Raw genomic sequence first — 15,935 nt, forward strand, 5'->3', positions numbered from 1 at the left:
TCCCTTTGCCAGAAAAAGTTTTCCTCCCCTTTCCCATACCTGTCAAAATCAGACCCATCGGAGCCAGGCCCTCTCATATTATATTATAACCTAACTTTTTAAATCATTACAAGATTAAAGGTGTGCTTCCCCAATGATCCAGAATCTTGATTATGTCATTTATTCTATAAAAATATTTACCGTATATTCATATGTGTGTGTATAAGTATGTTTAATGCAGCATTACTTGTAACAGCAAAATATTGGAAACAACTAAAATAGATGTAATTTTGAAAAAATAGAGATATAAACACACATACTGACATGGAAAATTGGCCACTGAATAGGGACTGTACTTCTGTTTTAAAAAACAAGCTTGTATATGTATTTGTGTATCGGCATACATGTATTCGGAGAAGAAAACATGAAAAAATATACACCAAAATATCGAACAGTGATTATCATGTGTGTTGGTGGAGGTGGGGTATTCAAGTTTTAGTGTCCAACAATGTCAACATTTGCTAATACTACGTGATAAGCTCACTGGTGTTTATTACATTATCCTTTGTATTTTATATATTGTAAATAAAAGCAAAAACTGGAAAAATTCAGCGTTAGATTTTTAAATACTAAGTGCTCTGGAGTCAAGTCTGCACTGATATTTATCAGGACAGAGACCCTAGAAAAGACTTTTTCCTGTCATCTTTGAGTGATATTTCACAAAATATCTTCATTCAAGGATACCAATATTCCTGCTGAAAGACTGCTTCTTCTTAGTAAATGTGGTTTCTTCTTGCAAATAAGCTCCATTGAAGTGTGTGTGTGTGTAGTGTGTGTGTGTGTGTGTGTGTGTGTGTGAGATGGCCAGCAGTGAAGGATTTGAATGGATGCTGTAATGTTTACACACAATTAAAACTGAGTCAGTTTGAGCCATTTTTGTGTAATTGTTAAGTGACACAAATGTGATTCATTTTTGTATGCTTATTTTTAATGGAGAACAAAGAGACATAATGGTATTTTTTTTTTTTTTTTTTGGTGCGGTGATCTAGGTATGATCAACATTACAGATCCCTACAAAAAGCTGGAGGAGGACATGACCACGTAATTTGACATTTTCCTTACTCTTGTTAAGCTTTTCTGTATCTAGATTGATTGTGGCAATGTTTAAAAGTTTGCATTTAATAAAGGTTTAAAGTTTGAGGAGAACAATACCATTGTTAGTTTTCTAGGAGGATATAATGTAGAATTTTTTTTAAGAAAATGATTAGCTGCATAAGATGTAGGGTTAAGTCTAGATTAGATTTACATATGCATTGGTAAATATAGAATACATATACAGGGCAATAAGATTTCAAAGTGGCCTTTTGAAATGTAGAATTTTGAAATGTAGACATTAATTTCAATGGCTTTGTAATTATTAGTTTGCTTCCTGGATGTTTTCAGGATGTAATGATGTAATAATGAGATCAGTCAACAGGGTTTTTTAAAAACACAGCATGTAATTCTAAATAAGTAAACAAAACATCCCAGAATAAATATAATCACTCTTACCTTAACTCACCTCAGGGAAGCTTTTGTTAATAACTTATGTATCTTGAAGTTTGTGCCCAAGAACAGGTTATAAAAGATGTCCAAAGGTATGAATTGATGAATCAGAAGATAATTCCACATTATCCTATAAGCTATCTGGTAGATTTGAAGAGAATGGATATGCTTGATCATTTATTGAAAGATGAGAAGCAAGTACTTTCAATATTCATATGGAAAATTTAATATTGAGGAAAATAAAACTGTCCTATAATCATCTTGTAAAGTCTTAAACATAAATATATTTGAGTAATCATAGACTGGTGGTTAAAATACATGCATTGATTTTCAAAGCATGAGTTCTACTTGTTAAATAGGATTTCTTTTTGGCTATGTCTTGCTAGATCGTTACCACTTAGGTAATAATTAATCATTGAGTTACCCATTAGCTAAAATTCAATACTGGAATTGTATCTTCCCTGATAGACATTGTAAATGACAAGGCGTAGCCCTGGGAAGGTCTGTTTACCAGGATTCCTGCTGAGTCGTGAACAGTGCAATCAGAGACTGGTTATGACATAACCATTTTTATAGCTTTTGCATGGTTTATTCAAACATAGTTATTTGAGGATGGCAAGTCATGAACTTTTAAAAAAAATGGGAATATTGATATATTTAATTTTAGAATGTGTGTCTTAATTGCTTAGTAAAACCCAACAGTTTTTTGCATTCTTAAACAGGAAGGGTCAGAGTGAGGAAACATAAATTCAACATTTTTAGATGATTAAGGGCCTGTTTTCAGAAGATGCTCATGGTTTTTACTATTAGAGTTCAAACTAGAAGGACTCTACGGTTTGATTCATTAAGCATCTCAGGCTAGCTCATGATGGCCAGTTGGGCAGATGATATAAAAATACTTCTTATTTCAATTGTCTCTTGGCATCCCAGCTCTGCCAGAGTAATAACAAAAAAGCCAGGGGACCATTTCCATCTCCTGGTTTCACTTTCTGGCAAGGTCTGTCACTTCTTTCCATGTGCTAATGTGCAGAAAACTGATGCGGAGGTGTTACAAGCAGGTAGGACAACCGTGGTAAGATCTTACCTGATGCTCTGATGCTCCAGGCCTTCCACAATACCTGGCAGTCTGTGTGCTGGGCACTGGCCAAGTGTGTTACACGCATTACTGCATTACGGTTCTTAGTTCCATTTTACCAATGAGAAAACTGAGGCTGAGGCAGGTGAAGCAGCCCGCCTGAGATTACACATCAGGCAAGTGAAGAGCTGGAATTGGAGCCAACGCAGAAAGTGCACTCTTAACCGTCCCACTCCGCCAGCACAGACAGAGTTGGAGGTCAGCCTGCTCGTCACAGCCCCTTCCTATTCGTTAAGGACCCAAGGGTAGCCAGAGAGCCAACGAGGAAAAACGAGTGGTGTGTTTGGGAACGGCGCACTAATCAGAAAACAGCAGGTACAGTTCTTTTCTTGTTTTTCAGGTATGCCTATTACTACAGTGGAATCGGAGCTGGTGTGCTTGTCGCTGCTTACATTCAGGTTTCCTTCTGGTGCCTGGCAGCTGGAAGACAAATATTTAAAATTAGGAAACAGTTTTTTCACGCTATCATGCGACAGGAGATAGGCTGGTTTGACGTGCATGATGTTGGGGAGCTGAACACTCGGCTCACAGAGTAAGTACCTGGTTTTATGTTGAACTCAGACGTGGTTCTGATTCTTATTAAGATAAAAGAGATGTCATGACATCTATTAGGACATGTCCGTACATCACTTGGAAGTAATTAGGAGACTGAGTTCCTTCTGAGCAGCGGCCATGTCTTGTGCATCTTTTTTGTTCCCGGTACATGAGTCAGGACATGAGGGGGGACCTGCATGGCTGGCGCTGAATGAGGAACTGACTTCCCAGACGGAAAGTCCTCTGCCAGCGAGCAGCAGAGCAAAGCATGACACTCCCTGGAGCTGGAGCGGAGATGTAAACGAGTTAACCCCACGTCCAAACAAACAGAAAACTGGATTCAGGGGGAAGGTTCTGTATTCACAATTCTGACGTTTGTCTCTAACACTGTTTGTTCTTTTAGTGATGTCTCCAAAATTAATGAAGGAATTGGTGACAAAATTGGAATGTTCTTTCAGTCGATAGCAACGTTTATCACTGGCTTTATAGTAGGATTTACACGTGGTTGGGAGCTAACCCTTGTGATTTTGGCCGTCAGTCCTGTTCTTGGACTATCAGCTGCCATCTGGGCAAAGGTAGGTGATACCTGTGAATCCAGGCCCTCAAACTATGGCTGTTTTTACCAAATGATGACCCTGACTCTATACCTGATCCATTCAAAATCAGTAATCCTTTGTTCAAAATCAGTGGGAATCAGCAGATGCCACCTCACCGAGTTCTACCCCTGCCGGGACTCCACACTGTCCTGGGCCCTGGGGTTATTTGGGGAAGAGCTGAGAAAGAAAGGAGTAGCTCTCCTATCTCATCCTCTGCCATCTTATTAAAGGCATGCTCACCTCTTTAAAGAATGGTGTTCTCTAGTTGATAATTCCATACTCACACAGCAAATAGAAACCCAAGTTCAGTGAACCACACACGTGTCCCATCCAATTAGCTTGGTTAGTGTTCATGTTTTTGGTTTGGTAGATTTTGTTAATTTATAAGTCAGTTTTATCAGCATTATAAATGGTTTTATGTTTATATATATTTAAATCCATTGGTATGAAAATAATTTTTAAAAAGTACTTCCTATTCTGACGTGCATTGTAAATACTAAGTCTGTAGTTCTCTCTCCCGGTCACAAAGGCAGAGTAAAACTTCTTTTCCCTCTTAAGGCTCAGTGTGGTGTTCATTTTAAATCTATTAGACGTAAGAGTGGCCTGTGGTGGAGATATTGGCCCAGTATGTAATTTCTGTTGGGTTTAACACAACTTAAAGAAGGTGCTACAAATTCGTGTGGCAAAAAGATATCAAATAAAGGAGAGCCAACCAAAGCTGAGGCTAACAACAGTAATCAGGCTGCAAACATTCCGAAGTTTTAGATTTTTATTCTGTAGGATAGATATTGTTTTGTTCTTGCAAACAGTAACTGCCATTTATTGGGCATCTACTATGTCAGGCCAATGCATGTGTTATCTTTCTGAAGTATAGCTATTAGATCATTTTACAGAGGAAGAAACTGAAGTTTTGAGGATTCTGTTAATTTGCTGCTCAGAGTAACACAGGGTTTCAATGGTATTCTTGGTGGTTAAATTGCATCTCAGTATCAGTCAGCTGAAATATTTGCCAAAAGCTTTCCATGTTAATCAGTTTTTCCGTTGATTAGAATATTAAGCGAGTCAGGTGACCAATTCTACGTATGAGTATTTGTTGATAAACTATCTAAAATGTATTGATGCCCGTTCTAGTTAAGTTAGGAAAATAACTCATCATTTATTGACTAATTATGCATTGCTTCAGATACTATTTATTTGATAAATAGCTTATTGCTGGAGACATACATTTTAACCCTCACTCTGCATTCTCTGGTTGTGGGCCATTTATATATTTTTTTAATATTATATATTATTTTTTTTTTTTTTATTGATTTCAGAGAGGAAGGAGAGGGAGAGAGAGAGAGAAACATCAATGATGAGAGAGAATCATTGATCGGCTGCCTCTTGCACGCCCCCTCCTGGGGATTGAGGCCACAACCTGGGCATGTGCCCTTGACCGGAATCGAACCTGGGACCTTTCAGTCTGCAGACCGATGCTCTATCCACTGAGCCAAACCTGCTAGGGCAGTTGTGGGCCATTTAAAAAGGAATGTGGTCCGGTCTGGGAAGCCTCTCTGTCCCTGTGAGCCTGAGGCTGTCCTGCCCAGCCCAGAGACACCAGGGCGAGAAGGAAGAGCAGGAAGGGACCCAGTCCCAGCAGCCTTCCTGGTCCAGGAAGCCCTTTAGATGGGCACGGGGCTTCTCTTTCCCACCCAGGGCACCAGTAGGAGCATCCGCACACTCTGCCCCTAGCAGAAGATACCTGGTGGAACGACCTTGAGAAGCCCCTTTTACCCTCTCAGGTAGCAGCTCCAAATAAACCCCTGTGACCAAAACAATACTAGCCAGGCTCTGAATATTACACTGCCAGTAGAACCACAAGTCACAGAAGTAGGCCAAAACGAATACAAAAAAAAATAAAAAAAAAAGTGAATGTGAACTGCAATTGAAAGTTCTTTTTTAAAATAGTAGGCCAAAAATCGCATGCTAAACCCAAAGAGGGTTACTCTTTGCTAAAATAAAGGTTTAAACAGGACTCAGAGTCTCCTAACATAATAGATAAAAGGTCCAGGATATAATAAAATTTTACTTGTCACTCCTAGCACCAAAAACACAACTTGAATGAGAGAAAGACCAATTAAACTGACACCAATATTGATATAAGTCAGACACTAGAATGATTTGGCAGGAATTTTAAAATAGCTAGTATAAAAATGCTTCACTAAGCCGTTATAAATTCTCTTGAAACAAAAGAAAAAAAATAGAAAATATCAGCAATGAAATAGTTATTAAAAAAAAGAACAAAATGAAATTAGAGATATGGAAGATACACAACAGAAAAGTCAGGATGGATGAGCTCTGTCTCAGTGAGTGGAGATAATAGAATAGGATCAGCGCATCTGGAGAGAGAACAATAGAATTCATCTATTCTGAATCGGGGAGAAAATGAAAAGACTCAGGGACCTGTGGGACAATAGCAAAAGATCCAAAAGACAATCACATTTATTACCATTGGAGTTCCAAAAGATGAGGAGAAAGAGAGTGGGACTGAAGGAGTATTGGAAGAAATAATGGCTGAAAATGTGGACCCAACAATAGCAGGCTATCCTTCAACAACTGAATGGTTAAACAAACTATGGTACATGGATACCGTGGAATACTACCTGCCAATAAAATGGAAAAAAGTTTTTAAAAAATATATCTTTATTGATTTCAGAGAGGAAGGGAGAGGGATAGAGAGCTAGAAACATCGATGAGAGAGAAACATCAATCCGCTGCCTCCTGCACACCCCCCACCAGGGATGTACCCGCAACCAAGGTACACAGCCTTGACCAGAATTGAACCCGGGACCCTTCAGTCCGCCGGCCAATGCTCTATCCACTGAGCCAAACTGGCCAGGGCTGGAAAAAACTCTTGATACACTTAACCTAGATGAATCTCAGAGAATTATACTGGGGTGGCGGGGGGATAGTGGGGGAGCCAATTCAAAAAGGTGACAAAACCGTATGATTACATTTATGTAACGTTCTTGGAATGACAAGATTATAGACAGAGAACAGATTAGTGCTTTCCTGAGGTTGGGGATGCCTGAGGGTGGGGGGAGGAGAGGTAAGGGGTAGGTAAGAGGTGGCTATGGCTATGAAAACTAGCATAAGTGATCCTTGTAATGAAATTGCTCTGTGTCATGACTGTAGTTACATGAATATACAGAGGTGATAACGTTACTTATATCTAAATACACACACAAATGCACATTAATCCGAATAACATTGATGGATTATATCAATGTTAAATTCCTAGTTGGGACATTGTTCTGTAGCTTTCCAGATGTCACTATTGGGGATAGTAGATGAAGGGTGCATGGGATCTCACTGTCTTGCTTCTTACTGCATGTGAACCTATAGTTATCTCAAAACCAAAACTCCATTGAGAAATAGAAAAATGAAGGTCAGAATATCTATAGTGGTAAAAAACATATTGCTTCCAAATACATTAGTTTGAATAATATAAAATTGCCTATAGTAGACAGCTTTTAACTTAGAGAAATAACAATTTCATATGTCTCAAACTGATACTAATTAAGCTTTGTTAAGAAATTGTCAGCCTTTGGAAAAAGGGATGGGCTAGTGATGCTTCATATAGTTTATGTGGGTAGTTGTAATAATGGAATTATCATCATTTGATTACATTAGACCAGGCGTCCTCAAACTACGGCCCGAGGGCCACATGCGGGTGTTTTTGCCGTTTTGTTTTTTAACTTCAAAATAAGATATGTGCAGTGTGCATAGGAATTTGTTCATAGTTTTTTTTAAACTATAGTCCGCCCCTCCAATGGTCTGAGGGACAGTGAACTGGCCCCCTGTTTAAAAAGTTTGAGGACCCCTGCATTAGACTAACAGTAGAAGTTACCTTTTCATATCCCTAAGAATAGTTTGGAAGGTTTCTTTTAACAGGCATGATCTCTTCAAGTACAAAAGCAAAACAAAACACTTAGTGAAGATTCTACCATAGTTTTGCTTACCCAGCCTATCTAATAATAGAGTAATATGCAAATTAGGCATCATTCTGCGACAAAAATGGCGGCCCCCCATACCCACAAGATGGCGGTGCCCAGTCCCCTCAGCCCCGCTGCTGGAGTGTCTGGCCTGTCCCACCAGCAAACAGAGCACTGAGAGTAGGGCATGGTTGCTTTCTTAGTGCTGCGGCAGCAGGAAGCCTCCAGGCCCTGCACACACAGAGCCGGCGGAGGAGCAGGGCATGGCGTCTTCCCGATGGTCACCGCTGTGATCGGGAAGCCGCCAGGCCCTGCACACATGGAGCTGGCGGAGGAGCAGGGCATGGCATCTTCCCGATGGTCGCCGCGGCGATCAGGAAGATGCCAGGCCCTGCACACACGGAGCCGGCGGAGGAGCAGGGCATGGCATCTTCCCGATGGTCGCCGCGGCTATCGGGAAGACGCCAGGCCCTGCACACACGGAGCCAGCAGAGGAGCAGGGCCTGTCGCCATGGCGATCGGGAAGACGCCAGGCCCTGCGCACATGGAGCCAGCGGAGGAGCAGGGCATGGCGTCTTCCCGATGGTCGCCGAGGCGATTGGGAAGACTCCAGTGCCAGCAGAGCAGGGCATGGCGGCTTCCTGATCTCGGCAGCCGGGAAGCCACCAGGCCCTGCAAAACCGGGCATGGCGGCTTCCTTAGTAGGGCAGTGGCAGGGAAGTCCCCAGACATGGCAGACAGAGCCCAGACAGCACGGCTTGGGGGCTTTCTTAGTGGGCAGTGGTGGTGGGAACATCCCCAAGCCCCGCAGACAGAGCCTGGACAACAGGGCATGGGGGCTTCCTTAGTGTGTCCGTGTCTGGGAAGCCCCCAGGCCCGGCAGACAGAGCACACTGCAGGGCATTGGGGCTTCCTTCACATGGCACATGGCGGCAGCAGGCAGAGAGCGACACCATGGCATGGGGGCTTCATCTCCATGGCTGCAGGGAAACCTTCAGGCCCCGCAGAGAGCAGAGAACCATGGGGAGTGGGCCTAAGCCATCAGTAGGATATCCTCTGAGAGCTCCTGGATTGTAGAGGGTGCAGGTTGGGCTGAGGGACCCCCGTGCACGAATTTCGTTCACCGGGCCTCTAGTATGCTTATAATTATGGAATCTCATGGGTGGCGGGGCGGGGGGGGCAGCGAGGGAAGAGGAGGAAGAACCAGGTTTATTGAATTTTGTATGGTACTTGATATATTTAAGAGTGACTTAAAATAACATATTTTGAAACTCCTAATTCAAAAGTATTTCTGGTAATCTTCCTGTTGTTGCCTGCCTCAGTTGTGGATGACTGTTGTGGGGTGATGTTTTAAGAGAAGAAGAGAAAAATAGCTGAAGCATATTGCATGAGTCTCTCATTTTATGCAGCGTGTTTGCTCAGGGACGGCAATGAACGCCCTGGCTCAGACCCAGCGTTGTGAATGATTCAGGCAGGTGCTGGCCTAGGAAGATGGCTGTGAGAAGGCAGCAAGGCCTGGTGTGTCAGCGGGATGTTAGATAAGTGCATGTAGCACAATGTCTGCCCATGGGACGTGGTTAATAAGTGTTCATTTGCTTTCACCCACCCATTCCTACATCTACCATAGCTCCTTTTTACCTTGACACACAGCAAAGGAAGAAGTGCATTGTTAAAACTAAAACAGCTTTGAGCTCTTTATGACAAGAAGGAATAGACTAGTAGTACTTATGCAAGTGAATCCGCAAATGCCTGTAAATTATTTATGAAATGGTGTAATACGGTTAATCAGTATTGTATTATGAACTGCTCATGTGTAACCTTTAGCTAGATGGTTGAATACGTAGGCATTCCAGGTATAAATAGTAACCTTGGCTCTTCGCCCATACCAGCTGATTTGATTTTCATGATAGGGCCCTTTAGGACTAGAGTTCACACATGTCAATGGCTGGTTTCAGAGTGAATCCCTCTAGTGGCTGTTCGTTCAGGCTTTGAAGCCATATGGCATCAGGCTTGAATCCTGGGTATTTTCTTTCTTTTTTTTTTTTAAAATTTTTTTAAATATACTTTTATTGATTTTAGAGAGGAAGCATGGGGGGGGGGAGAGAGAGAGAGAGAGAGAGAGAGAGAGAGAGAGAGAGAGAGAGAAAGAGAAAGAGAGAGAGAGAGAGAGAGAGAGAAACATCAATGATGAGAATCATTGATTGGCTGCCTCCCGCAGGCCCCCTACAGGGGATCGAGCCCACAACCCAGGCATGTGCCTCCGACCGGAATCGAAACCAGGACCCTTCAGTCCACAGGCTGATGCTCTATCCACTGAGCCAAACCAGCTAGGGCCTGGGTATTTATTTGTAAAATGATGTAACCTCTTCACCCCTCCATTTCCTCACAGATGTAGTGGGGGCAATAGTACCTACTTCACTGTGCAATTGAGAAGAATAAATGAGATCCTGTGTATTTAAAGTACCCTGTACTGTATCTTCCACAGAATAAATGTCCAGGAACCAGACAGAGGAATCAGAGAACACCCATAAAACAAAGCCTTCCCTGGTGGCTGCATGTATTGTTTTGCTCAGCAGTGCCAGCTTTCCTGGCATGTGAAACTTGCTTGTCCCTAGCATTCTTCTGGCTCACACTTCTGAACCAGAGTACCATGAGCAATTGCTGGGTTTCCTTGGTGTGATGCCTTTTTCCACATTTGCTTATGTTTAATTTAAGATCTCTCCAAACTCCTAGTTTTATTTATTCAGATGAGGATCCCTGAAGCATTCAGTGAGAAAATAATATTTTAATGGAATTTATTATATACTAGAGGCCCAGTGCACGAAATTTGTGCACGGATAGGGTCCCTAGAGGCTGCCAGCTGTTGGCTGAGACCTATCTTTGTTCCACGCCGCCCCCTGGTGGTCAGCACACGTCAGAGTGACCGATTTAACTCCTGGTATCCTGAGGGGACACTTTGCATATTAGGCTTATATATATGTATATAGATCAGCTCCGTTCTAAAAGAATTAAAGTGTCTTACAGAGTGAATATCTGTATACTAAAAATTAGAATGTCATGACCAAAAACAAGTAAAAGACAGATTTTGTTCAATGAATATATTAATGTACCAGCAGCATCTGTGTATATATTTTTACTTTACAAATGATAAAATGAACTTGTTAAAAAATTTACATGATCTTAAATTGCATTTTTAAACAGATACTATCTTCATTTACTGATAAAGAACTCTTTGCATATGCAAAAGCTGGAGCAGTAGCTGAGGAGGTCTTAGCAGCAATTCGAACTGTGATTGCTTTTGGAGGACAGAAGAAAGAACTGGAAAGGTTTGAATCTCTTTTTGAGTTGATAGGAATGTTAAATTCTGTGTCATCTTTTATGCCCTTCAGGTTGACAGTGTTGTTGACAATGTATATGTTTCTTTAAACAGCTTCATCCATATTACAGCATGTCTAATGTTCTGGAGAAGTTGTGATTCTAGTTGTACATTTCTTTTTTGTTGTTGTTGTTAATGTCATATGCTTGTTTCTTTTTTAACCATTTAAACAATTTTTCAGTTACAGTTTACATTCAGTATTATTCTGTATTGGTTTCAGGCATACTGAGTAGTGGTTAGATAATTATATACTTTACAAAGTGGTCCCCTGGTATTTCCAGTACCCACCTGGCACCGTACATAGTTTTTACAATATTATTGACTGTATTCTCTATGCTATAATTTACATCCCCATGACTATTCGTAACTAACAATTTGTACTGCTTAATCCCTTCCCCTTTTTCACCCAGTCACTCAACCCCCCCTCCCCTCTGGCAATAATCAATCTGTTCTCTGTATCTATGAATTTCTTCTGGTATCTGCTAATTCAAAGCATTTCCTAGAGACTCCTAGGTGGGTAGTGGCATAAAAATAGTTCCTCGGTGCTGAACCATTTTATCCCTGGCGATAATGTTTCCATCTAGTAAATTCTTATTTATTTCTGTATTTGATATAATTGACACATACCATCCTTGATTTTCTAAGTTTGAATGAGTATTTTGTGTAAGATCTATGGGGACATGTTAATTTCTGGCTCATTTCCCCTCTTGCCTGGCTGCTCATCAGTAGCTATGCTCCATGATTTAGAAGATAAAAATATAATTAAAAAGCACGTCTGTGCAAAAGTTCAAAATCTTTTTAACTGTGTGTTAATATTTCCCTTACAGCTACTTATATTCCCTTTTATTAGACTTCTGAGAGTATATATGGTAATTTATTGAAATTTAGAATATCAGATTCATTGATTTCTGAGCAGCCATCGAATTTACTTAAAATTAACATCTGATAATATAGTATTTTAGGTTATGAATATTTCTTTTAGAAAATAGGAAAAACTAAACTGTATTGTTTGGGAGGTTATACATTGTTTGTTAAAGCCATAAAGGAAAACGGGAAATTTGGTAACCAGGATAATGATTACCTGTCCAGGGGATAAGGAGTTGTGGGTCATAGTGGGACACAGAGCAGGGGGTTTCTGTGGCGCTGACCGTGTTTCATTTCTTGACCTCAGTTGTGGTTACGTGGTTATTCACTGTATAATTATTCTTTAAACTGTACATAATGTGTTTGGAGTAGCCTTTTGTTCATGTGCGATATTTTACCCCACAAAGATGTCCTCTGAGAATGATTTGTGACGAGGTAGTACTATAGTCCAAAGGAAAGACCTATCTTGATTTTTTTGCTAAGGTTTTTGCCCTTCCCTAAAGATATGTCTGACTACTAAACTGAGAAGTCTTCCTTAGTGACCAGGCAAACATCCAGTGAGATAAATCCCCTCTTCTCCTGGAGCTTAAATTCTAACAGGGCAGAGGAAGGGTACAGACAACCACAAAAAATAAAATAAAATAAAATAAATAAATAAATAAAATAAAATAAAATAAAATAAAATAAAACAATACCTAATATACCAGGCGGGGTAAATATTATTGGGAAATAAAATACTTTTTTAGAGTCATGGGGTTTCTTGTAGAGATGTTATTCAGGAAGTTCTTTCTGAATAGTTGATGCTTGAGCCGACTGAGAATGAAGGTTTTAACTTGGGGTTCTTTCCAGTTTTTCTCAATGGAAAGGTGGGCCAGAAAAGTACGATGTCCACCAGCGCAGGGAGACAAGCAAAGCGTATCTGCTTCTGCCTCGTTTCTGAGCTGGGGGAAAGCATCTCCCCATAGAAATCAAAACCTCAGGCCTATGCACAGTAGGGTCTGAATTTATATACTCTACAGGCCAAGGAAACAAAGAGTAAGAATACTAAATAAAAATAAAAGCTATAATGATTGGAAAATACGAAACAACATTTTCATTATTCATAGGTGATATGATTGTATGCATGGAAATTCCTGTAGAGCCTGCAGGCTAACAGCATAAAGTAAGATCTGAGTGCCTGATCAGGATTCAGAAAAAAATGGCATTCCAGGAACCAGCAGGAAATAGATAGTATTGCATCAGTTCTAAGGTGCACATTTTCTGTCACAACTCATCATCTCTGGCATTGAGATAAACCCTACAATCAGTGTCTTTTTACAGTTGCTATAGATCTGGATGGAGATCGATTCTTCCAGATGGGACTTGGGTTTGTGCCAATCACTGGGGTCACTGATCCAAGACCACCTTACATTAACTTCTTTGTCTACACTCGTAGTATGAATTCACACTTCAGACCTACATGGATACTGCCTTATAGTTCAAATTCCCAGGGGAGGGTTTTCCCTGCCTTTAGCTATTGCCAAGGTTGAGACTCAAGTTCTCCTGCTGTCACTTTCCATGTGGCATGTGCTTATTATACTGAGGCTCTAGCCCTTTGGGTCCCACCTGTATGTGAACTGATGCTACTTAGAATAACAGAATAACAATACTTCCTACAATTAATCGCATCCTAAATTTGAGAAATATGATACTTTTGAAAGATTATTAGCAACAAAATTATAATGAGATATGGGATATAACCTGGGTAGAAGGGAGAGGGCATAATGGGAGTCAAGTCCAATATGCAGAACTTAGATGAATCTGATCATTTTAGTTCACTAAAAGTGTAAAGGAATCAAGATATTTTTTAAACGGAGTGCTTTAATTAGTAGGTACAGAAAGATTTTTGTCCCCTAGAGAAGATGGTGATCAACTTTTTATTATAAGAATAAGCAAATGGGCCTACATAGCTCTATTCAAAGATTCATTTTATGTGTGGAAGCATTTCTTCAGACGATAAGAGTTACTGGGATGTATCTTTGAAAGAACAACCTCCCCTGGAAAATTGGAAATTAGTTTTGTCTGAGATTAAGAGTTGATTTAAGACTACAGCCTGAAGGCCCAAGGTTCTTTCCAGCGTGCCCATTTCTTAAAAGTTCATTTATTCAACATATTTAACCAGCATCCACCACATGACAAGCACTGTGCTAGGCTCTGGATTGTCAGTGAATCAGAAATAGAGGATATTTACCCATATGTGATCCTTAGTCAAAATAGTAAGGTAGAAAAAAAAGGGAAGGAAGGAAAGTGAGAAGGAATATAAGAAAGACATCAAAGAAGTAGATTATAGATTTTTTAAAACATGCAATGAACCAATCAAAGAGTGTGCTGATGAAGGTGAGGAGGGCAAATTTGCTTTAAATATGGTGGTCAGGAAGGCATCTCCGAGGAGGTTCCATCTAGGCTGAGAAGGGAGGGATGAGAAATGGCCTTCCCGGGTGAGGGCCGGGATAGTAGTCTTTTGGATGTCCTGAGGTGGCAAGGACTTTAGGAAATATAAGGCTCCCGTGGCTGGAGCTCAGCTGAGCCAGGGGAGATTGCAGTGAAGAGAAGCTGTTGAAGGTGTGGGTCAGGCCATAACGTGGGGAATTGCAAGTTGTGATGAGGAGTTAGGATTTTATTCCAAGGGCGTAGGGAAGGGGTTGAGGATCTTAAAGAAGGGAATGGGTGCCCACATTATGTTAAAGATTATTTCTCTGTCTGTAATTGGTCTGGAGGAGGGCAGAGTGGACCAGTAGAGCCAGGTGGGCCAGTGGGAAGACTGCAATAGTAGTCCAGGTGAGAGGGCTTACGGTGGCCTTGATCGAGACTGCTGCCAGGAGATGGGTAACAGGTACATAGATTTGGGATATAATCTGGAAGTAGAATTGATAAAACTATTCTGAGACCAAATATAATCCTTCAGTTTCTTCCCCTTCCCTTCTCTGCTTCCAAGTAGACAAGCAACTAAGTCTCCCTCTTCAGATTAGCAGGAGGAAACTTAAAATGAAAATTAACCAGAATTTAAAATGAATCTAATCAATAGTAGAGAATTGTTTTATTCTCCTTAATTAAATTTTTTTTCTCTCTCTGCATGTGTCTTGCAAATGTTTATCTATTAATGTTGCTTTTTATTTGCTTAATTAAAATTGTTCCTTGCTCTTGTAAGTGGCTGGTAAATATTTTTATAATATTTAAGAAGAATAATTTTTTCTAAATATCAATGTTTTTGTTGTGACTTTAGTCAATTTTAGGAACTCCTACTTTAATTACCATTTTCATACTAATGCTTTTAGTGAATTTAATAGCTGATTTTGTATTGTGACTTTTTTATGGAAATGCTAATCAAAAAATAAAAGGACTATTGTTTATGTCTCCCCCCCACTCCTTACCCCTTTCTTTTTTTCATTTTCTTTTCTGGTATCTAAATTATTTTCTTCCTTGTTGCTTCTTCCTGTGCAAATGTTTCCTCTGGCTGCATGTGACAACAGCTTATCAGTGAAAGATTTCTACGTTAGTCTCTCGGTAAGCAAGAACTGAAATAAAGGAGATAACAGGGCGTGAGTCATACTGTTAACGTTCCTTAAATGTAATCATGTATAATTTATGCCTAGTAGTACTTTTCACCTCAGATTAACTCATGAAGTGAGATATATATATCAACCATTGAAACCTCTTTCTCAAAGATAAATTTTTTGTTCAAAGGTTAAAACTGGCAAGTTGGGGATTGACAATTTTGGAGGAAGAAACTCTAATAATATGTTACTATTTTATCACCATAAAGTTCTGTTTAAATTTGGTCTTCAGCGAACATGGGGGCCATGTAAATTTCATTCGACAGACTTTCCCAACTAATACATAGCTGGTTAAACAAAGTCATGAGGCCAAGAAAGAATGCATGTTTCCATCTGAGC

General features: G+C 40.3%; 1 protein-coding gene across 1 annotated transcript in view; it reads left to right on the forward strand.

Moving 5' to 3' along the window:
• Window positions 1-15,935, forward strand: part of ABCB1 (ATP binding cassette subfamily B member 1) — a 77,934-nt gene that overhangs the window by 19,544 nt on the left and 42,455 nt on the right. Inside the window, exons 5-8 of the mRNA XM_008151163.3 lie at window positions 1,029-1,080; window positions 3,000-3,191; window positions 3,597-3,768; window positions 10,965-11,089. Of these exons, the coding sequence (XP_008149385.3) occupies window positions 1,029-1,080; window positions 3,000-3,191; window positions 3,597-3,768; window positions 10,965-11,089 (541 nt within the window). The remainder of the gene's footprint in view (window positions 1-1,028; window positions 1,081-2,999; window positions 3,192-3,596; window positions 3,769-10,964; window positions 11,090-15,935) is intronic.

This window comes from Eptesicus fuscus, chromosome 14 (genome assembly GCF_027574615.1).
Source record: "Eptesicus fuscus isolate TK198812 chromosome 14, DD_ASM_mEF_20220401, whole genome shotgun sequence".
Classification (NCBI taxonomy): domain Eukaryota; kingdom Metazoa; phylum Chordata; class Mammalia; order Chiroptera; family Vespertilionidae; genus Eptesicus; species Eptesicus fuscus.